Here is an 18,038-nt window from a genome sequence, read left to right on the forward strand (position 1 = left end):
CTGGCCAGCACTACCCTGTGACCCCAGGCAAGTTCCTTAACCCTGTGCCTCAATTTCCTCATCTGTAAAATGGAGGTAATAATATGTATCTCATAGAGAGATACATATGAGATTAATCCTATGAGATTAATCTCATAGGATTAAACAAACTAGTACAAAGTACATGTGAAACATTTAGAGCCCCATCTGTTACGTAATAAGTGCTCAATAAATGCCATTATACGGATTATCTTTGGTGTTCTTCCTCTTCCTCCTCAATTATTCTCCCACCTTTATTGGACAGTCTTTAGTGGAATTTTCCTATACTTTTCCTATACCTTTCCCTTTTCAGAGTATCTGCTTATTACCCACTATCCCTTTACCTTTGGCCTCTTATCTAATTGTTTTTTTTCCACCGGTCACATATGACTCAAAGTCCTTCTCTGCCATATTGCCTTTTCCTGTGTAGATTTTCAGCAGATAACTATGCTTGGCCGTTTTCTGCCATTTCCAGCTGTTTTCTACAAAAGGTGTTTGCTCCCTTTCTATTAATTGGGAATCTCTTTCTGATGCTTGCCCTACAAGCTTTCTTCTCCTGCTGACTGTAGTATCTCATCTGAGTGCATGTCATACTTAAGTGCTCCCATTAACTGGCATTGTAACAAATCTTAAGTTGTTCCCTGCCCTGGTAGTGTCTCTTCTCTGCCCCTAGATAAAAGCTCCTGATTTGTGATTAGCACCTTCATCCCCCAGCCATAATTATTGTTTATACTTTTTTTTTTTTTTTTTGAGATGGAGCCTCGCTGTGTCGCCTAGGCTGGAGTGCAGTGGCGCAATCTTGGCTTATTGCCACCTCCGCCTCCCAGGTTCAAGCAGTTCTCCTGGGTTCAAGCAATTCTCCTGCCTCAGCCTCCCATGTAGCTGGGACTACAGGTGCACGCCATGACGCCCGGCTAATTTTTTGTATTTTAGTAGAGACAGGTTTCACCGTGTTGCCCGGGCTGGTCGTGAACTCCTAAGCTCAGGCAATCGGCCTCCCAAAGTGAATTTCTACTTTTTAATCCATTGGGCAGGATTTCCCATTGTTGCAGCATGAGGGCAGCAGGTGGTAGACTAGGGTAGGGGCTAGAGGTGGGGATGTTGCAGTTTTAGGTGTAGCCACCAGGTGGTAGAGTGGTTCCTTACGGCTAAGCGTCACTTCCCTTGGGGGAAGTGGGGACGTTCACTTGTCCAGGGGTGGAATTATGTGGAAGCTTTTGAGAGGTTTCTGTTAAGACTGGAAGAATTGGAAATTATAGGTAGATCTCATCTCAACAAAGAGTATTCTCGGCTGGGCACGGTGGCTCACGCCTGTAATCCCAGCACTTTGGGAGACTGAGGCGGGCAGATCACGAGGTAAGGAGATCGAGACCATCCTGACCAACACAGTGAAACTCCGTCTTCACTAAAAATGCAAAAATTAGCGAGATGCGGTGGTGCGTACCTGTAATCTCAGCTACTCGGGAGGCTGAGGCAGGAGAATCGCTTGAACCTGGGAGTTGGAGGTTGCAGTGAGCCAAGATTGCCACTGCACTCCAGCATGGCAACAGAGCGAGACTCCGCCTCAGAGAGAAAAAAAAAAAAAGTATTCTCTTCTAGAGAGCTATGTCCTTTGTTGGCTGTTCTTGTTTGTTATCAGTTATGCAAATGTATGTAACCATCATAGAAAAATTTAGAAAATTCCAGTAAGAAATCTTAGGCTGGTCACAGTAGCTCACGCCTGTAATCCTAGCACTTTGGGAGGCCGAGGCAGGCAGATCAAGAGGTCAGGAGATTGAGACCATTCTGGCTAACACGGTGAAACCCCGTCTCTACTAAAAATTTTAAAAAAAATTAGCCGGGCGTGGTGGCTTGTGCCTGTAGTCCCAGCTGTTCAGGAGGCTGAGGCAGTAGAATTGCTTGAATCCGGGAGGCGGAGGTGGTGGTGAGCCAAGATCATGCCACTGCACTCCAGCCTGGGCCACAGAGCGAGACTACATCTCAAAAAATAAGAAAAAGAAATCTTACCACACAGAGGTGAATATCACAAATGTTTAAAAAATTTTTGATTAATATGCATTTTATTTTATGTATTAATATTTAAAACCATTATTCTGAGGAGATGGATGGGGTTCACCAGACAGCCCAAGAGTCTAAGGTACAGAAAAGATTGAGACCATTACAAAGAGAGTCTGCCTAACTTAGGCTAGAAGTTGCCTGGCTGAGGAGAATGTTAGCAAAAAGAGGCAACGCCTTTTCCAGTTGTTGTGGGATAGGGGCACGTTGCAGGAAGGAGATAGGAAGCAGGAGATATGAGTCAAAGGGACCACAGGCCAGGGAATTCATGGTGGCGTGGGGGTGGGGATATGTGTTATAGTCCAAGGTCAACATTTTAAAAAATAAGTTGAGATAGAAATGATGGTTCTCTTTCAAAGAAAACAAACAAAAAAAAGCTTTGAGGCAGACAGGACTGAGGCCAGGATAGAACCAAGAGAGAATGACTCCTGTGAGAGGGAGTATTCCAAAGATGTTCCGATCAGCTGAAGGCAGAGTTTTTAAAAGCAGAGCATCTGCTGGATTGAGTGAATGTCAGTAACTGGTTGAATAACTGGTCTGGTTGAGTGAATTTCTGTAACCATGTGACTGGAGGGGTTTGCCTGGAGGGTTGGAGAAAGCAGATGCCAGCAACCATGGAGGGGAGAGTGGGGACCTTGGGATGTGCAGTCTTCTGGTGGTTCACTACCATCGTGACTTATGGCTTTGAGTACTGTTCTCTGGCTTGGAGACCAAAGGGAAGACATTAGCAGTAGCAAAGTTTGCTGTTTTTAATGAGAGTATTTAGTGCTGGTAGAGATCTAGGGAAATGGGCATTTTTCTGGAATGTATTTTCTGGTTGAATGTTAAAGACCTTTAAAATGTTTGTGGCAGGCCAGGCGCAGTGGCTCATGCCTGTAATCCCAGCACTTTGGGAGGCCAAGGTGGGTGGATCACCTGAGGTCAGGAGTTTGAGACCAGCCTGGCCAACATGGTGAAACCCCATCTCTACTAAAAATAGAAAAATTAACCAGGTGTGGTAGCACACACCTGTAATCCCAGTTACTCGGGAGGCTGAGGCAGGAGAATCGCTTGAACCTGTGAGGGAGAGGTTACAGTAAACTGAGATCGTGCCACTGCGTTCCAGCCTGGGCAACAGAGCAACACTCTGACTCTAAATAAATAAATAAATAAATAAATAAAGTTTATGCCCTTTGAAATAGTAATTTCATTTCTAGGAATTTGGCTTAGGGAAATAATCCAAGATAAGACTTTGTGCATAAAGATGTTCATTATAATTTTTTATAGTGAAAAACCAGAAATAATTAAATGCTCAAAACAGGAGGATGTAAATTATGGTACATCTTACCTCATGGAAAATTCTTTGGTTATAGAAAATATCTACGAGGAATTTTTAATATTAGAGGAAATGCTTATGGTAAATGCTGAATAAATTCAAAATTATATAGAGAAACTATTTCAAGCATGTAAAATGTGTAGGAAAAGGACTGGAAGGAAATATGCCAAAATGTCTTAAAATGACTTCCTCTTGATTGTGAAGTTATGGGTAATTTATTTTCTGTTCTTTTTACTTTTCAGTAAACAAAATTTCCACAGAGTAGCTTTGCCCAGGCTGGAGTGCAATGGTGCGATCTCGGCTCACTGTAACCTCTGCCTCCCAGATTGAAGCAATTCTCCTGCCTCAGCCTCCCAAGTAGCTGGGATTATAGGCGGCCACCACAATGCCTGGCTAATTTTTGTATTTTTAGTAGAGATGGGGTTTCACCATGTTGGCCAGCCTGGTCTCAAACTCCTGACCTCCAGTGATTGGCCCACTTTGGCCTCCCAAAGTGCTGGAATTACAGGCATGAGCCACTGCACCCAGCCCAGAGTAGTTATGACTCAAAAGAAAGTTATTTTATAACACAATAATATACAAAGATTTTATTTTATAAGATGCATAAGTATAATGAGAGAAAAGTGAAAGGCTTCCATCCCAAAGGGTAACACTGTGAACAGTTTCCCACTTCTCTAAAATGTTTATATGTACATGTACCTATACAAATATATTGTTGTGTTTTTTCTTTTACCTAAGTGGGATCATACTGTAAATATTTTTCTGCAACTGCCTTTTTTATCCTTTCCAAAATGTCTTCTATATCTTCCCATATTGATACATGTAGACCGGCTTCACTTGTTTCAAGTGCTGCCTTGCATCTCATGATGTGGATAATCCGTGGTTTATCTCACCATTCCACACTGGCAGACGCTTTTCTAGTATCCTTTTTCACTATTTGAAGCAATGATGCAGTGAATATCTTTGTACACACAATAGTGTGACTATTTCCCTAGGATAGAGAGTTAGAAGGAGAGTTGCTGGATCAAAGACCGTGTGCATTTCTTATTTTGATAGATATGGTATGTATTTAAGATGATATAAACTTGTCTACTGTAACCACGACCTCAAAATAACAGTGACTTAAAACAAGGTGGTTGTTTATTTCCCTTCAACTAACAGTCTAAGTGTAAGCAGTCCAGGGCTAACATTATGGTTTTGGAGTGTTAGGGACTCTGATTTCTTTTGTCTTATTACTCTGCCATCTTCAACACATGCTTTAATTTTATGGTCTAAGATGATCACTTCTACTCCTCCATTCATATCCATTTTTTAGGAAGGAGAGAAGTTTGAGCAAAACCTGGAAGTTACACCTATCATTTTTGTTCATATCCAGAATTGGCCAGAACCTAATTGTGTTGGTCACACATAGCAGTGATGTGCCTTGGGCAGCTTTATGCCCAGCTACACTTCTAGTACTAAAGGAGGAAATCTCGTAAAGGATGCACAAGACCTTTCCACTGAGCACTGCAGGACGCTGCTGGAGTATTCAGATCAGCTAGGAGCAGGGTTTGTAAGTCATCACAGTGTGAGTGGCCACTGGCATTAGTGCGTTAGCTATTCACATGGATAGTCTGTTTTCCCATTTGGCTGTTCGCCTTCTTTCTTACTGATTTGTAGGCATTCCTTATAGATTGCATATATTAACCTTTTATCTTCTATAAATGTTATAAATATTTTGTCCGTTTCTTTTTTGTTTGTTTGTTTGAGATGGAGTCTCGCTCTGTCCCCAGGCTGGAGTGCAGTGGTGCTATCTGGGCTCACTGCAACCTCCGCCTCCCAGGTTCAAGCGATTTTCCTGCCTCGGCTTCCCGAATAGCTGAGACTAAAGGCATGTGCCACCTTGCCCGGCTAATTTTTTGTATGTTTAGTAGAGACGGGGTCTCACTGTGTTAGCCAGGCTGGTCTCGATCTCCTGACCTTGCGATCCGCCCGCCTCGGCTTCCCAAAGTGTGGGATTCCAGGCGTGAGCCACCGCGCCCGGGCTATATTTTAACTTTGTCAAAGGATCACTTGAGCCCAGGAGTTCGAGGCTGCAGTGAGCTATGATTGCACCACTGCACTCCAGCTTGGGTGACAGAGCAAGAACCTGTCTCAAAAAAAAGTCATAATTATTGTTACAACTATTTAAAGAAATATGCATGTGAAAAAAAAGACCGAAAATGAATACTTTAAGATTAAGAGAGGTATATTTGGATGTGATTATTTTTCTCTCTTAAAAATCTTTATTGTTGTCATTCCCTATTTATGTTTTTATGTTTTTAAAGAGGCAGATGTTAGCGGACTAGAGAATCAGCAGAGGCTTGCAAGGCTTCCTGAGGTGAACTAGGACTGAAAGCTGTGTGCTGTTGGGAGGAAGGAGGCTGGACTCTTTGGGATGTGTGAGCCAGGAGGAAGGGGCCCCATTCTAGGCCTTGGTCTCTAAGAATGGGGTTGCTGGTCCGCTGGTCTATAGTCTGGTATGATAAAAAAGCCCTTTCTTGCATTCCAGGGTCTCCTCATGCTGCTGCAGAACCTACCTACAATACACTGGGGCAACGAAGAGATTGGGCTGCTTCTCGCCGAGGCATACAGACTCAAGTACATGTTTGCCGATGCCCCGAATCACTACCGCCGATAGGTGCTGTCTCCTCCGGGGACCCAGACTGCCCTCATCTCTGATGGCAGTCTGATCACTGTGGCCACTGTGCGAGCCGTGGACCCCGGCCAGGAACCACTCCTGTTGTACAAAGCTCACACCCGCCGCCCAGGTCTTAACTTTCTGGCGTCCACCACTCCATGTCTCTGGATGTGTCACTTGGACCACTGTCAGTATTCCATGCCACGTGGATGGGCCCAGTTCTGGGAGAGGACAGAAAAGGTGGTACAGGGTTGTCTGCCCCTTTAAAAGAAACTGGACAAAGAAGGGGAAGGCTCAGGGTCTCAACTCACATTGTCCCTACAGGGACAGGCCCCAACTGAAAACTGTTGCTTTTTTTTGTGAACATAGTTTGATTTGATCACAGGTCAAAAACGCCTTATATTTTCAAAAGACTCCCGGCTCCTCTTCCCTCTCCCTGGTTTCCTAGCCTTTCCCCGTCTGCCCTAGTCTGAGCCAGTGAGGGGTAGCTTTTTAAAACCATTATTCTAGATGGAGGAGGCACTGATGCTTGTAACTCTGAGAAGAGGCCTACACCCAAGAGCTAGGAATTTTATTTTTCCTTTTCTCACCAGGTGTCTGCATGTGTGTGTGGGTGTGAATGTGTATACACACCCATCAGCATTTAGTCACATGTCTGAATTTCTGTGTCCAGATGAGCCCCATCAGACTAGTTGGGAAGGGCCCCAGTGACCAAGTGTATAAGCATCCCTTGAAGAGGGATCAGGGCAGGGGAGGCAGAAGGGGCTGTTTACCTCTCCAAACTCCTTTTCCATGATGACCCACTCCAAGATATTATGTGTAAATTGTGTTATTATGTATATGGGTAAAGATGTACAAATATATGTCTTCTTTGTAGCAGATATGATTTTATATTTATAATGTGCATCAACATGTGAAAGCAATCTAGGTCACTAGCACAGAGGAAGTTGCCAGGAAGGTGGCTTCAGCGCCTCCAGGTTGGTTCTGGGTGTCCTGCTGTGAGGGGTAGAACGGGAGGCTGCTGGAGTGAGTGGCTGAGCAGGTGGAGCCATCTCAAGCATCAGTGTCTCAGAGTCCTCCTTGCCCCTTTCTTCACCCTGCCCTCCAACCCCCAGACTTTCCTGGAGCATCTTCGCTTTGCTCCTAGCAGCCTCCCCAAGAAGGGACTGCAGAGGCAGGCAAGCCCTCTCTATGTGTTTTTATTCCCACCTTCCCCGGAATCTGGGGAGGGCTTTTGTTTTCACATTTTCAAGTTCAGCGTTGTATTCAGGACAGAAGCTGTGACTGAAGACTGTGCCAAGGAAAGGGGCTTCCTGTGTGTCCCTCGGGTTTGGGGCTCTTCTCAGAGAGCAGCACTCCTTGTCCCTTACTGTCACCTTCACTCCCCACACAGCTCATGAGATGTGTGACCCCTTGTTTGAGTTTTGGTATTTGGTAGTGGAGGGTGGGGGGATGGGGGCCAGCAGCTGTCATCCTCCTGGGAAGCCGAGCAGCATCCCTGGTGGGTAACACCCTTGAGTCTCTTTGCCAGTGAGGCCCACCACACCAGTGTGAGTTAGGTTTCTCATCTGGAGCTGTTTCTCAGGCATTCTTCCCGACCCTCTTCCTTTTCCCCTTCGGTGTGCCTCAGTGGTCCCCTCAACCGGACTAATTAAAGAAAGACACTTGTGTTCCCAAGTGGTGGTTTTATTTTTTTAGTTTTTATGTTTGTATGGGAAATTGTGGATAAAGTGAAAAGAATTGTAAATAAATGGTGTATTTCCTCCTCCATCTGCTGGTTTTTCTCCTGTGTGTTCATGGAACCTAAAGAGTCTCCTCTTCCTGAGTTTTTCTTGCTGATACTAGTAGGTGTGCGGTCAGGCCTTCTGTGAGGTGAGCAGGGGATCAGCAGAGGATCAAAAAGCATTCTTAGAGGACAGCCAGCAAACACTTACCCAGCATCCACCTGTGAAAGGTACTGTGGAAACTACACAAATGAGTAACTTGGTAAATGAAACTACTAAAAGGAGTTAACTTGCCAACCACTTTGATAAGCACTTTACATGGATTATTTGATTCATCCAAAAGGAGTATGTTATCTGATGGAGGGTAGAAAACAGACTAGAATTTCTGTGCTGGATGAAAACCTGGAGATATCTAGTTTAACCCCCTCATTCACAGAGGAAAATCCAAGCCAAGGCCAAGGAAGACAGCATCAGAGTCATCAGAGTAAGAACCAGAGGACCGGTGTCCTGGCTTGCCTGTTCAGTGCGTTTCCACCAAAGCAGAAAGAACTAAGACGGCCGCCATGTAAGGTTGTCTTTAAGTCTCATTTTGGTCGTCAGCTGTTGATTTTTTTCTTGGTAACCTTACTGTGAAATATCTCAAGAAAGGTAGCTGATTACATTTCATCTACAAAGGACAGGTTGGAATGGTTTCCCCACCCAGAATTCCTTCCTAGGATTTATTTGAGAGTATTTCTTGGTTTCAGTCATTAGGAACCATATAAAAATTAAATTCAGCTATGTGTAACAAAAAACAAAAATAGGGCGGGCGCGGTGGCTCATGCCTGTAATCCCAGCACTTTGGGAGGCCGAGGCAGGCGGATCACAAGGTCAGGAGTTTGAGACCAGCCTAGCCAACATAGTGAAACCCCGTCTCTACTAAAAATACAAAAAAAATTAGCCAGGCGTGGTGGTGGGCATCTGTAATCCCAGCTACTCAGGAGGATGAGGCAGGAGAATTGCTTGAACCCGGGAAGGTGGAGGTTGCAGTGAGCCGAGATCACACCACTGCACTCCAGCCTGACTGGGCAACAAGAGCGAGACACCATCTATAGATAGATAGATAGATAAATAAATAAATAAATAACAGTGACTTGTACAGGATGAGAATTTACTTCTCCCTCACATAAATGTCCAAAAGTAGGCAATCCAGGGCTAGTAAGATGACTGTTTCACAAAGTGCTTAGGAACCTGGACTCCCTCCCTATGTCTTCATGGTCAGGATGGTAGCCAGCACTCCAACTATTTTTACACCAACTTTCCAAGCCACAGGATGAATTAAAGAGGCGACAAAGAAGAAAAAGGAAATGTGCCAGCAGTGTTGTAAGGAAGGTTCCAGGAAGGTGCCCCATCGTACCTCCTCCTCCAACTCACAGCAGAACTTAGTCCGTGGTAGGTTGCACCTAGTTGCAGGAGAGGTTGGGAGGATGAGTCCATTGCAGGCAACCATATGCCTGGCTAAAAGGATTCTGGTACTATGGAGGAAGGGGAACACAGACGTTAGGATTCAGGTAACAGTCTCTACAATAAGAACTTATAAAAATAAGTTGACAATACAGACAGACTTTCCCATAAGCATGCAGAAAGGGAATGTGTGTTCAAAATCTAAGTCACTCTTCACAATTAACTTTGGAATTTAACCTTTGTCATAAAACACAAATACTTTCTACTTGATATTATTTGAACTGAAGCTATTAATTGTTCCTGAGGCTAAAAATAACCTGAACTAGTCTTCAATCAAACATCTGCTTTTCATTTATGCAGGAAGTCAAGCATTTTCTGAGACAGGTTTGTTTGATCATGACTAGAAAATTGATGAAATCTTCCGAAACAATCCTGGCATACTCTAACCTACAGTTTATCCAATAGTTCTACAATTTAAATCTCTACAAGATTCTACTTAAAACAGGCCCTGCCTCTGTTTGTATTGATCTGCAAAGGGATAGTGGCACAGATTCCTCAAACAGTGACTTTATTTGCTTCTAGAGGCAAGAGCCTCTTGTTGACAGCATTTGGCTTGCCTTGAACTGGACTTTGCATTTCAAAACAGTTATGTAAAGCTTTGAGGATTGGAGGCAAAAACTAAGCGCCTGTAACCGAGCCTTTCATACCTCTCTCAGGACGTCCAACACTCATTTCCTCATTGGAGACGGTTTTGGAAGCTGCCATAGATGCCAAGGTGATGATTTTAGATTCTTGATGAAAAGGATGAGCTTCCCAAAGAATCAGCCTAAAGTGCAGTACCACAAGACCAGGGTCTTCTGAGCCTGTGCCAGCTTGCCAGGATAGGTGCCACATGCCCACAACTATGGCCAACCAAGGCATCTCCCAAGGAAAGGCATCCACTTGCTTTGGCAAAGGCTGAATTAGAATTCTTGGAAGCAAGGAGAATCCCTGTTCAGTTTGGTTCTGCAGGTGGTGTGGCTTCTGCAGGGTGAGTGTGACAGTCCCTGCCTGAAGTGAGAGCCATTGTGGGGAATCTGGGAGCCAGACTCTGGGCTACTTTTGCTTGTATGGATACTAAGCTTGTCTCAATAGTGACCCCACTAAACCTGCCCCACCCAACCCAGCTATCTGAAAGGAAAGCCCAAACCTCTTCAAACCACTAATCTCCAAACTTAATTTCCTTCCTTTACTTTTAACCTATCTGTGTGTTTATGTCCAATGTGGATTTCTTATTTTATTTTTTATTTTTTTGAGATGGAGTCTTGCTTTGCTGCCCAGGCTGGAGTGCAGTGGGTCAATCTCAGCTCACTGCAACCTCTGCCCCCTGGGTTCAAGCGATTCTCCTCCCTCAGCGTCCTGAGTAGTTAGGACTACAGGTGCCCGCCACCACACTCTGCTAATTTTTGTATTTTTAATAGAGATGGGGTTTCACCATGTTAACCAGGCTGGTCTCCAACTCCTGACCTCAGGTGATCCACCCGCCTCAGCCTCTTAAAGTGCTAGGATTACAGGCATGAGCCACTGTGCCCAGCCTCAATGTGGATTTCTTAAAGACAATGTAGTTGGGTCTTGTTCTCCAGTCCAGTCTGACAAGCTCTTGTTTTTAATTGGTGTATTTAAACCATTTGCAATTAATATTATTAATATGGTTGGATTTAGTCTACCATTTTATTTCTTTTTCTGTTTGTTCCCTTTCTTCCCCCCACCCTTTCCTGTCACCTTTTGAATTATTTGAATAACATATTTGTTGGCTTTTGACTATATATATATTTTTAAGAGATTGCTCTGAAGATTACAGTATACATACCTAAAGTTGTTCACAGTCTGTTTACAGTTTATATTTTATCTCTTCAATTAAAATTCAGAAGTATTACAACAATTTAGGTCCTTAATCTCTCCTTCCTTTATAATTGTTACATGAATTACATATACATCCATTGAAAACCTTACCAGATACTATTATCATTTTGTTCTCAACAGTCATACATATTTGAAGGAACTGAAGAGGACACTTTACCTGTCATGTTTTTCCTTCAGTCCTTAAGTTCCAGGTTTCTTTCTGGTATAGTTGTTTGCCTTCAGCCTAAATAACTTTCTTTAGCACTTAGAACAGATCTGCCAACAGTTCTCTTAGTTGTCTTTCATCTGAGAATGCCTTTATTTTGCCTTCATCCTGAATCTATTTTCTCTTGATATGGATTTTTTTTTTTTTTTTAACTTTCTGGCACTTTACCCACGTCGTTCCATCATCTTTTTTTCCATGGCTTCTGATAAGAAATCTGCAGTCATGCCTGTAATTGCAGCACTTTCGGAGGCCGAGGTGGGGGGATCACAAGGTCAGGAGTTCGAGACCAGCCTGGCCAATATGGTGAAACCTGTCTCTACCAAAAATTAGCTGGGCATGGTGGTCCATGTCTGTAATCCCAGCTACTCAGGAGACTGAGGCAGCAGAATCACTTGAACCCAAGAAGTGGAGGTTGCAGTGAGCTGAGATTGTACCACTGCACTCCAGCCTGGGTGACAGAGCGAGACTCCGTCTCAAAAAACAAAAAAAGAAATCCACAGTCATTGAATAATTTTCTGTGTTTAATTCATTATTTTCCTCTGACTTTTTTTTAAAACAAATAACTGGTAAAATGTACATATCAGAAAACTTGCCATCTTAATCATTTATAAGTGTACAGTAGTGTTAGGCACATTCACATTGTGTGCAGTCAATCTCCAAAATTCTCACCTTGCAAAATTGACACTCTATACTCATTAAACAACAGCTCCCATTCTCTTCTGCCCCCAGCCCCTGGCAACCACCATTCTACTTTCTGTCTTTTTGAATTTGAATTTTCTAGGTACCTCATAGAAGTGGAAGCATATAGTATTTGTCTTTTTGTGACTGGCTTCTTTCACTAAGCACAATGTCCTCAAGGTTCATCCACGTTTTAGCATGCATCAGAATTTCCCTCCTTTTCTAAGGTTAAATTTTGATTGTGTGTATATACCACATTTTGTTTATCCATTCATCTGTTGACGGGCACTTGTGTTGCTTCCATCTTTTGACTTGTGAATAATGCTGCTATGAACATGGGTGTGCAAACATCTTTTCAAGACCCAGCTTCCAATTATTTGGGTATATACTCAGAAGTGGAATTGCTGATAATTCTATTTTTTAATTTTTTCAGGAACTTCTGTATTGTTTCTCAGACTGCTTTTGAGATTTTTTTTTTTTTAAAGTTTCTGGAGTTTCATTATGTGTCTGAGTATAAGTTGTTTGTGTTTGTTTTCTGGTGTTTGTTCATTTTTTGCATTCATCCTGTTTGGGGTTCACTAATTTTCTTGAATCTGTAATTTTATATCTTTCATCAAATTTGAGCATATTTCTTCAAGTAGTTCCTCTGCACCAATCTTTTATTCCTCCCCTGGGACTCCAGTGATATGAACATTAGACCCTGAGACTGTTCATTATTTTTCCAATCTTTTTTTCTTTCTGTCCTTCAGAATAGATAATTCCTCTTCATTTATCTTCAAGTTCATTAACTTCCTCTTCTGTGGTCTCCATTCTGCTATTAAGCCCACCTAGTTAATTTTTATTTCAGATACTGTGTTTTTTGGTTCTAAAATTACCATTTGGTTCTTTTTATAGTTTCTATTTTTCTGCTGAAAGCTTCTGTCTTTCCCTTTATTACAAGTGTGTTTACCATTATTTCATCCAGCATACTTATAATAGATGTTTCAAGTCTTTATCTGATAATTCTAACCTCTTGGTCATATTGGTGCTGGCATCTTTTTTTTTTTTTTTTTTTTTCCTTTTTTTATTATTATACTTTAAGTTCTAGGGTACATGTGCACAACGTGCAGGTTTGTTACATAGGTATACATGTGTCATGTTGGTTTGCTGCACCCATTAACTCATCATTGACATTAGGTATTTATCCTAATGCTATCCCTCTCCCACTCCCCACCCAACGACAGGCCCTGGGGTGTGATGTTCCCCACCCTGGGTCCAAGTGTTCTCATTCTCATTGTTCAGTTCCCACCTATGAGTGAGAACATGTGGTGGTTGGTTTTCTGTCCTTGTGATAGTTTGCTCAGAATGATGGTTTCTAGCTGCATCCATGTCCCTGCAAAGGACATGAACTCATCCTTTTTTATGGCTGCATAGTATTCCATGGTGTATATGTGCCACATTTTCTTAATCCAGTCTATCATTAATGGACATTTGGGTTGGTTCCAAGTCTTTGCTATTGTGAATAGTGCCACAGTAAACATATGTGTGCATGTGTTTTTATAGTAGCATGATTTATAATCCTTTGGATATATACCCAGTAATGGGATGGCCGGGTCAAATGGTATTTCTAGTTCTAGATCCTTGAGGAATCGCCACACTATCTTCCACAATGGTTGAACTAGTTTACAGTCCCACCAACAGTATAAAAGCATTCCTATTTCTCCACATCCTCTCTGGTGCTGGCATCTTTTGATCATCTTTTCCCATAAAAATTGGTAACATTTTCTAGAGCTTTGTTGAGCAATTTTGGATTGCATCCTGGATATTTTGAATAGTATTAATATGTTGTGAGACACTGAATCTTGTTAAAATTCTTCTATAGCAAGAGTCAGCAAACTATGACCTGCAGGCCAAATCTAGCCTTCCCCCTGTTTTTATACGTAAAGTTGTACTGGAACACAGCCTGGCTGATTCATTTAAATCCTGTGCTGCTTTGGCACTACAATAGCAGGGTTGAGTAGTTGTGATGGAAGACTGTATGGCACAAAGCTTAAAATATTTATTATCTGGCCTTTTGTGGAAAAAGTTTGCTCACCTCAGCTTTAGAAAGTGTAGGGCCAGGCGTGGTGGCTCACGCCTGTAATCCCAGCACTTTGGGAGGCCGAGGCAGGCGGATCATGAGGTCAGGAGATCGAGATCATCCTGGCCAACACAGTGAAACCCCATCTCTACTAAAAATACAAAAAATTAACTGGGTGTGGTGGTGGGCACCTGTAGTCCCAGCTACTCGGGAGGCTGAGGCAGGAGAATGGCGTGAACCCGGGAGGCAGAGGCTTCAGTGAGCTGAGATTGTGCCACTGCACTCCAGCCTGGGGGACAGTGTGAAGACTCCATCTAAAAAAAAAAAAAAGAAAGTGTTGACTTTGTTTTTGTTTTGTTTGTTTTCACAGGCAATCAATCTAATGAGGTTCAAACTGCAAATTCTGTCTCATCATCTTGGGGACAGATCTAGGAGAGAGAAAATGAAATAGTTTTAATGGGGATTTCACTCTATACTCTCTGGCTCACAGGAACCCTTCTCCTAAGTCTTCTGGTCAGAGAAATGGGGTTTCTCTCAGAGTTTCTGCTGTCTCTGCTACCATGCAGCTCCCCAACTGGACCTATTCTCATCTCAAAGCTGTGATAGAAAAGAAGAAAATTGGGGGAAACTCACCCCATACAGATAGTTTCCTCAAGCTTTGATTCCTTTCTGTAATTTGGCTGCTTGTTTACTTTTCAGAGTCCTTAGTTGCATTTTGTCCAGAATTTTTAGTTGTGATCAATGGCAGAGACTGCAGTGCCTTACTGCATTTTGTCTGGTACTGGAAACCTCCCAACTTCTTTGTGACCACGACCTATAGTGAAAAAACACATTTTACATTGAGACTCAGTACACACACACACACACACACACACACACACACACACACACGCAGACGATCAGTGTTTCACAAACAATGCTGTGTGTGATGGCCTCTTACTTATTCTATTGTATTCCTTTTCGGTTTTGTTGTTATTGTTTCTTAATGGTGCTAAGAGACCAGTGTGATGGCTCATGTGGGAGGATCGCTTGAGGCCAGGAGTTTGAGACCAGCCTGGGCAACATAGTGAGACCTCATCTATACAAAAGCCAAAATTAGCCCAGCACGGTGGCACGCATCTGTAGTCCTAGCTACCTGGGATGCTGCTGAGGCGAGAGGATCATTGCTTGAGCCCAGAGGTTTGAGGTTACAGTGAGCTATGATCCTGCGATTGCACTCCAGCCGTGGTGAGAGAGTGAGACCTTGTCAATAAATAAATAGTGCTAAGACTCATTACTTGGCGTTAACCTAAGTTTGAAAAACAGAGCTCTAAACACTGTCACTGAAACAGGAGAGGCAAGGCTTCTACTAGCTGAAATAAGCACATTTAAACAAGTCCTGAATAATATATACCACAACTGATGATACAATAAACTTGCGAGTCAAAAAATGTGATGAGATTGCATAATAACCTTTAATTGTAGAACTCCAGGTTCTCCATGTGAGAAACACCTGACTCTCTGCTCCCCTTCCTCAACCCTTGACAAAGGTGAATGGAGTTAGGGATCTTTGTAATCTTTTGTAGTCCAAAAATAGCCAACTCAAAGTGATATGATGCAACTGTAAGTCATCCAAAATCTAAATTTTATATTAGGTGCCTGATACACATGTTACTTGCAAAATAAACAGCCTGAAGCCAACTCAGAGGAAAACAAAATGGTCATTATTGATGCCTGATTCTCACTGCCTTCTGCTGCTGCTGCCCCCTTTAGCTCCCCTCCCTTCTTTCCTTCCTCCCCTCTTCCTGAATAAAATCAGCTGGGTAATGAATATTTTTTTTCTTTCCGAGATGGAGTTTCTCTCTGTCGCCCAGGCTGGAGTGCAGTGGCATGATCTCGGCTCACTGCAACCTCTGCCTCCCGAATTCAAGCAATTTTCCTGCCTCAGCCTCAAGAGTAGCTGGGATTGCAGGCGCCCACCACTGCACCCGGCTAATTTTGTATTTTTAGTAGAGACAAGATTTCGCCCTGTTGGCCAGGCTGGTTTTGAACTCCTGGCCTCAGGTGATCTGCTCACCTCTGCCTCCCAAAGTGCTGGGATTATAGGCATGAGCCACCGGCCTGGCTGGTAATAAATATTCTATCTGGATACTGATCCTTGGCAAGTTAAAGGATGTAGATGCTTCAACAGTCAGGGCCCCCACCAAAAAGGTGGTTACTAATTTTAAGTACCTCCAAAATATCCACCTTAATAACTGATTAAAGACACCTCCAGGCTGGGCGCAGTGGCTCACGCTTGTAATCCCAGCACTTTGGGAGGTCGAAGTGGGTGGATTAGGAGGTCAGGAGATCGAGACCATCCTGGCTAACATGGTGAAACACTGTCTCTACTAAAAATACAAAAATTAGCCGGGTGTGGTGGCAGGCGCCTGTAATCCCAGCTACTCGGGAGGCTGAGGCAGGAGAACTGCTTGAACCTGGGAGGCGGAGCTTGCAGTGAGCCGAGATTGCGCCACTGCACTCCAGCCTGGGCGACAGAGCAAGACTCCATCTCAAAAAAAAAAAGACACCTCCAGAATATCGTAAATTTGATTACCTGTTACAAGTACTTCTGAAATATAATAAACTTGATCGAAGGTATCAGAAATATCTTACAGCTCTATACTTGAAACCCTATGTTTACATAAAATAGCACTGAACACACAAGCCGACCAAAGCAAGTGGTTACTTTTCCCCTTCTCGTCGTCTTCTGGTTTTCTATAACATTTCCTTTTCCAAGATGAAAGACATCTTTTCCTGATTCCTTCAGTGTGGAGTCTTACATTTTGGGGATGGGTGGAGACGAGAAGGTGGTAGAATAAAGGAGTGAGAGAAAAGGTAGAATGAATAAGAATGTGGTGCCCTAAGTCCCACCTCCCTACTTCTCCCTACCACACACTCAGGCTGCATCATCCCATCTGTGATTTCATCTCCCCTAGTCACCCTGAATTCCTCCAAGTCTATGGTACCAATCTGAGCACTCACTGCCCACCCCACCCCAAAAATGGCTACATGCAGCAATCTATTGAAAAGTTGGCCTGTGGTCTCAAGATAGAAAGTACTTGGAGAAACACAGGACTTTCCTTAAGATGCTAATCAAGACCCTTTTCTTCTCCGCTCAATCTTTTGAAAACATAATGAAAAATTCCATCTCGCCTTTATTGAAACACTCAGGGAAACCACACCTCAGCTGGCAGAGCTATGCCCCCAAAGTGGACCGACCCTTGCTCACAGCGGGAACTATGTGTTTTAGACGTTTTAAAAACCCATCTTGCTTGGACATGGGTTGTTTTTAAAAAGTATAACATTGATTGAAGAGACTTCTACTTTATAACATCAACAATTTAAAGAGGAGGAAGCTTTTATTTTTATGTGTCTTGGATGAAAGAGTGTAGAAAAGGCATAGGGAGATAGTGTTTGTATCTGCAGAAGCCAACGCTCCCTTCTTCCACAACGGTAGCTGACCATTATTGGTACTTACTCTGTATCTTACAAGAATTGACCCACAAAACAATCCTATAAGTTAGATGCTATACTTAGCATCACCTTCATCTTACAAATGGGGAAACTGAGACTTGGAATGGTCAAGAAGCTTGCCCAAGGTCTCATGTAGCAACTAGCCGAGCTAGGATTTGAACAGTGGGGCTCCAGAGTCCATGGGCGTAACTACTATGCTACAGTAACCTCTAGTTTACCACTGAATTAAAAGCTGGTCTTACACAAAAGCCATGGAGTGAGCAAAAATTCCATCCTTTTACTTCTATTCCAGAGAGATAAAAACAAAGGAAATGGGAGAGATAATGTTATTATCATCATTTTAATTTGTTAACTTGAGTTCTAAAGTCTGGCAGAATTCATGCTCCTCTTCCCACAATTTAGAGTTGTTTCTGGGAAGGACTAATCAACCAGGGCCTGAATTTCCCAGCCTCCCTCAGATCTAGGTGGGGTCATGGACCAGTTCT

The 18,038-nt window shown here is 43.0% G+C and overlaps 1 protein-coding gene across 1 annotated transcript in view; it reads left to right on the plus strand.

The window, feature by feature from the left end:
- Positions 1-7,682, plus strand: part of TBC1D22B (TBC1 domain family, member 22B) — a 73,132-nt gene extending 65,450 nt beyond the window's left edge. The window contains exon 13 of the mRNA XM_011986615.1: positions 5,919-7,682. Within this exon, the coding sequence (XP_011842005.1) occupies positions 5,919-6,047 (129 nt within the window). The 3' untranslated portion in view covers positions 6,048-7,682. The remainder of the gene's footprint in view (positions 1-5,918) is intronic.
- The last annotated feature ends 10,356 nt before the right edge of the window (positions 7,683-18,038 follow it).

This window comes from Mandrillus leucophaeus, unplaced genomic scaffold, assembly GCF_000951045.1.
Source record: "Mandrillus leucophaeus isolate KB7577 unplaced genomic scaffold, Mleu.le_1.0 Scaffold3, whole genome shotgun sequence".
Lineage (NCBI taxonomy): Eukaryota > Metazoa > Chordata > Mammalia > Primates > Cercopithecidae > Mandrillus > Mandrillus leucophaeus.